Source organism: Trachymyrmex cornetzi, unplaced genomic scaffold (assembly GCF_001594075.2).
Source record: "Trachymyrmex cornetzi isolate Tcor2-1 unplaced genomic scaffold, Tcor1.1 scaffold468, whole genome shotgun sequence".
Classification (NCBI taxonomy): domain Eukaryota; kingdom Metazoa; phylum Arthropoda; class Insecta; order Hymenoptera; family Formicidae; genus Trachymyrmex; species Trachymyrmex cornetzi.
Genome location: NW_017299487.1, coordinates 853,574 through 859,559, shown reverse-complemented (window position 1 = coordinate 859,559; position 5,986 = coordinate 853,574). Strand labels below are relative to the sequence as shown.

General features: G+C 31.2%; 1 protein-coding gene across 1 annotated transcript in view; it reads left to right on the top strand.

The window, feature by feature from the left end:
* The window catches only part of LOC108764934 (ATP-binding cassette sub-family A member 2), a 30,257-nt gene that overhangs the window by 8,178 nt on the left and 16,093 nt on the right, over nt 1-5,986 (top strand). Inside the window, exons 17-27 of the mRNA XM_018513340.1 lie at nt 1,564-1,664; nt 1,870-1,982; nt 2,053-2,129; nt 2,305-2,506; nt 2,975-3,166; nt 3,755-4,037; nt 4,275-4,400; nt 4,551-4,763; nt 4,833-5,093; nt 5,189-5,292; nt 5,394-5,537. Of these exons, the coding sequence (XP_018368842.1) occupies nt 1,564-1,664; nt 1,870-1,982; nt 2,053-2,129; nt 2,305-2,506; nt 2,975-3,166; nt 3,755-4,037; nt 4,275-4,400; nt 4,551-4,763; nt 4,833-5,093; nt 5,189-5,292; nt 5,394-5,537 (1,816 nt within the window). The remainder of the gene's footprint in view (nt 1-1,563; nt 1,665-1,869; nt 1,983-2,052; nt 2,130-2,304; nt 2,507-2,974; nt 3,167-3,754; nt 4,038-4,274; nt 4,401-4,550; nt 4,764-4,832; nt 5,094-5,188; nt 5,293-5,393; nt 5,538-5,986) is intronic.

Here is a 5,986-nt window from a genome sequence, read left to right as displayed (position 1 = left end):
TTATCCTATCATGGTGAGCTCCCCTACATCGAGAATTTAAATGCCAGAATTAAATAAAAAGAAAGAAAAGAAAATGAAAAAGAAGGAAAATATAAAAAATGTCAAATTAAAGAATATAGAAACTAATTTATCGAAAAACTAACCGAAGATAGGGACGCTCACCACAATAATATTTTTATACGTGTATACCAGGTATGTAAATATGAAACCGGAATTTACCAATAGATAGCCATAACTGTCAATGTAGTTGCCGTCAGATCGCGTCATTGACGCCATTTCCTTGTTCTGACATCTCTGACAAAGATTTTCAACTCACAACAATACAAGTTTCATACAACAGTATAGTTTGTAATAGCGTCGAACATGTCGAATTTTATGCCTGGAAACTACGATTTGCGGACTGCATTGATTTTCTGTTACCATTTGAAGAAAACTGCTGCAGAATCGCATCGAATGCTTGTCGAAGCTTACGGTGAGCATGCTCTTGGTAAATCACAGTGCTTTGAATGGTTTAAAAAATTCAAAAGTGGCGATTTTGATGTGAGAAACGAAGAACGTGGAAAACCACCGAAAAAGTTTGAAGACAGCGAATTGCAAGCATTGTTGGATGAGGATGACGCTCAAACTCAACAACAACTCGTGGATTAATTGAACGTGACACGAGAAGCCGACTCCATACGTTTGAAATCCATGGGAAAGATCCAGAAGATGGGAAAATTGGTTCCACATGAACTGAATGAAAGACAGCAGAAATACCGAAAAACCACTTGCGAAATGCTGCTCGCCAGGTACAAAAGTCATTTCTCCATCGAATTGTGACTGGCGATGAAAAGTGGATATATTTTGAGAATCCTAAGCGTAAAAGATCGACTGTAAGGCCAAATCACTATGGACGGAAGACAATGCTCTGTGTTTGGTGGGATCAGAAAGGTGTGATCTATTATGAACTGCCAAAACCTGGCGAAACCGTTAATACTGAACGCTACCGACAACAATTGATTAATTTGAATCAAGCTTTGTGTGAAAAACGACCGGAATATCAAAAAAGGCAACACAAAGTGATTTTGCTTCATGATAATGCACCATCACACACAGCAAAACTGGTCAAGGAAACGATTGAGGCGTTTGGTTGGGAAATACTTTCGCATGCGGCTTACTCACCAGACTTGGCTCCGTCCGATTACTACTTAATAGTACTTATTTGCATCGATGGGACACGCACTTGCTCAGCAGCGCTTCACTTCTTACGAAGATGTACGAAAATGGCTAAATGACTGGTTTGGCTCAAAAGAACAACAATTTTTTTGGCGTGGCATCCACAAATTGTCAGACAGGTGGGAAAAATATATAGCTAGCGATGGGCAATACTTCGAAAAAAATATTTTTTGTCATTTTCATGCAATAAACGTGTATTTTCTATTAAAAAATTCCGGTTTCATATTTACATACCTGGTACATATAATTAAGAAAGATTATTTTACTTTTAATTTTTAATGATATAAAAATAGATTTTAGAAATTAGAAGATTGACTGATATCATAAAACTAATTGTTCTGTATTTAGAATAAGTTTAGAAAGCCAGTTTAAGGAACGCAGTGTAAAATTACCTAGCAACAAATACGAACTTATTGTGCAACAGAGACGACGGCACTTGTTACAAACAGGTAAAATTTTTACACATTGTTAACGTATATAAAATAAAATAAACAATAAATGTATAAATAATTAAAAATTGTATGTCTATAACAACTTATGTAAAATAATCTAATATGTAATTTTGCTATTTAATAATAGGTATAATATTATAAATATGTAGATAATATTATAAATTCCTAATCAAACTACGTTGTCCTAAAATATAATTATCAGCTAAACCATGGAAGCGCTTGACCGGAGACGCTTTATGGCGGCAGCAAATTCTTGCAATGTTTTTAAAAAAATTATTACACATCGCTTCGTCTTGGAAAATATACATATTTTCGGTAAATTTTTCGTTCTACCCAGAAAAAATATAACATATTATATTTTTATAAATAATCAAAGCCATTTTAGATTACTTTAGCAGTCATTACTCTCATCTTGGCCACTATAATCGCAGAATTGAGCAATTTCACACTATTTGACACAACGTAAGCTAATCTTATTTGTCTTGTAATAAAGAAAGCAAAACTATTTTAGCGTCATAATATACTGCTATTATACAAAAAATTATTATTCTGACTTTTATTTTTATATATACAAAGTTTTTACTTTTTTATCAAGCTAATTAAAATACTTTTTCAATTCAATCAATTATTTCTTCAGCGAGAGAGTAATGAATCTGACGAGTTATATGGACAACAATTTTCACGTGCTATATTATGCGGCCGATGATAAATCTATAAAAGATTTTCTTGCAACATTGTACGTTACTAGTCAAACCTACAGTGAGAGGCATAATTATCATATCTCTAAAAACATTCCCGCCACGGATTTAATGGTGCAACCTGACTTGCATTCTATAGAGGTATCATAAAAAACATTCTATTTATGCGAAAATATTAAACTATAGAAATCAACGCCTAAACGGTCTAGCTGGATCTTAATGCTTGTATGATTCTTATGTGAATTTATATGTATACTACGTGTGTAGTCCCCAGAAACGCGCGCCGAAATGATTTTTCGATCTTAAAACGCTAACTCTATTAAACTACCGCAGTAATATCACGAGTTAAATTGACTAACAATTTAACAAATTTTTGATGCTTATTCGCACCTTCGAAACGATCTTAATAATGTTAAATGACATATTAAAATCTGTAAATAATTAATTCTTATTGCGAAAAATATTACCTACTACACACGTAGTATATAAATTCACATAAGAATCATACAAGCATTAAGATCCAGTTAAACCGTTTAGGCATTAATTTCTATAGTTATCACGTATAGGGTTCTATAATATATTATATCGAAAATATTAATTTTATAACAGTTTAGGGATCGTTACGTGATGTCTATCGACATGTACACAGATGGACGCGTACAACTTATGTATTCGTCCACTGCAGTACATAGTGGGCCAATTGCATTAAATTTATTACATAATGCGTTATTACGTTACCATTGCGGTTCAGACAATTGTTGGATCAAATTGACTAGTCGACCATTACTTCGTTCGGGGCAGGTAATATCTCTGATATTAATTAGTGAATTAAATTATGCTGATTCTAAAAATATTGAGCTATTTTTCATCACATTAATATATTTTTGGCTTACTTACTTTTTGCATATAAAATAAAAGGATTACTTATAGAATATTGTATAACTAAAATAAAAATAAAGAGGTATTAATGTTCGATAAAATGTTGGTATCATTACATACACTGCCAGAAATTGAAACCCCAACACCATGAAGGAGTTGTGCTAGATGAATGAAAGTTACACAGAATGTTTGTTCACGTGAATTATTTTATTGATATCTATTACAAGATCACAATTCGCAGGATACGAGTGTAGCGCCATATAAACATTAAGTATATTCCGACTTAATACCCACTGTAGTCACCTCTATGTTGAATGCAGGCCTCTAAACGTGCATGCATCCGATCGTAGAGGTGTCGGATATTATCTTGTGGAATGATATTCCACTTGTAATAGATATCAATATAATAACTCATGTAAACAAACATTCTGTGTAATTTTCATTCATCTAGCACAACTCCTTCATGGTGTTGGGATTTCAATTTCCGGCATATATATATATAATTTACAGTGGCAACATTTATTGGTTCATACACGCAGCGTACGAAACTGGGAAAACGCTGCTATAATAATAACTTTGTTCCTTCTTCTGCCCTCTATTGATATGGGTATACGAGAAAAAAATACACGTTCAAAAATGCTGCAAACTAATGCGATCGGTATGTCTACGCGAATCTATTGGATCCCGACGTATATTATTGATTTCCTTTTGTATGCGTTCTCCATAATATTCTTCGGAATTACTATTTTAAGTGTCTATCACCGCACGTTGCACTTCTCAAATTTAGAGATTGGTAAGAATTTTAAGATGCAATGTGTTCATCTTTACTTATATTTCAGTTCTGTTTAAAAAATTTTATCTTTTGTATTTTAAAATTTACAAAAAATCAACGTTTTTTATATTTCGAGAATTTTACAGTAACGTAAAACAGCCATCATATAACAAAATAATTAAACAAGTATTTGTAGATATGTTACATAAATATTCGAAGTTTAAACCTAACATTGTTTATAATTAATCGATATTTCAGTTCAAATGCTAATGATATTTCTATGTTACGGAGGGTGCGCCATTCCATTAAGTTATTGCGTACAACTTTTTACAAGAAAACCTGAAAATGCGTACCTAAGTGTGATACTGATCAATATTGTAACCAGTTAGTAATTTAGTAGATGGTTTAATTTTATATTGCTATTTATATATAAAATTTATATACTGTAAAAAATAACATTTTATTTAATTCTTTATACAAAATATCTTTATTTATCTTTATAATCTTTATTTAAATGTAGAATATGTTTTGCAGTGTTATTGGTAAACAGCTCCGTTATATTTCCATTAATATTTCGAGTACTCAGCAGCGTTGTAAGATACACTCTTGAAGTTCTTATACATATATTGCCACCATACATTCTAGCTTGTGCTTTAAGCAATTACATTACGCTGAATTTATATAACAGACAGTGCAGTTATTTTAATACTTGCGATACAGAATTTTATATTGAAGATCCATGTTGTCGTAAGCTCAAAAAATTATCGTTATCGTAACAAATTATTTCTGCTAAATAACATTGATTTGATGTTTCAGAAAATTGTAAAGGCAAAGATTGTTACAAACACTTGGATGTAATGCTGATTAAACAATCCAGCTTTGAGTATAATCATTCTGTCACAGACGATATACTTTTAATGGTATCCCTAATGTTCGCCTTTTACATACTGCTGGAAGTTTTTGAAGAAAAAAATCGTAGAAAATGGTATAGTTATTTTGTACCTCTCAAGAAAGATGATGATATTTTAGAATCGGAAGTTATGCAAGAAAAGAAGCGAGTCGAAGAATATATGAAACGTAAAAAAGACAATATAAGAATAAAAATTATCTGCATTTATATTACGCTATAAAGTTTATGAATTTAAAACACGTAAATTTCATTGCATATGTAGATTATGACGAAACAAAATTGCTTCCATCGCGAGTTGCTCTCGTTGTCCAAAATTTAACAAAAGAATACGCTAAAGAAGCGATAATTCAAGGAATCAATTTTAGTGTAAGCGAGTTTATGTAATTTTAACTAAGAAATTTATTTTTATACATTTTCTTTTTTATACTGTATATTGCAATATTTAAATACACAGATATCTTATTTAGATCCACAATCAAGAGTGTTTCGGTTTGTTAGGATTTAATGGTGCAGGAAAATCAACAATATACAAAGCGCTAGTAGGTCAAATAAAAATGTCAGCTGGAAAAGCGGTGATATATGAATACGAGTTTACAAGAAATCAAGAGATGGTAAATATAGTTTTATTATTTTGTAAAAAGTAATAAAGTTGATACAAGCATATCATTAGGCATTTAACAAGAAGCATGTAATTCTTTTGTGGCTAGCATTTTATAATAGTAAACTTTCTATTTACTTTTATATAATCATTAGGAAGATTTTAATTTTTTTATATAAAACAATGTATTTATATTTTGACCGTATATTTGAGAAACTCAATTAATACTATAATGTAACTGCCTATTACGGTCCGAGCTGGATCTTCGTTGCTTTAAATAATTCAATCTTGAATTACTAATATATCCTATATATGTACTTGCATATATACCATATTGTAGTCTTTTTCAAACTGCGCGCCGAATTGTTTTTCCGGACTAAATAAACGCAATTAAAACTACTCTAATAATCGCGAATTAAATTGACAAGCAATTTTTAATAATTCGATACTACCATCAAGCAT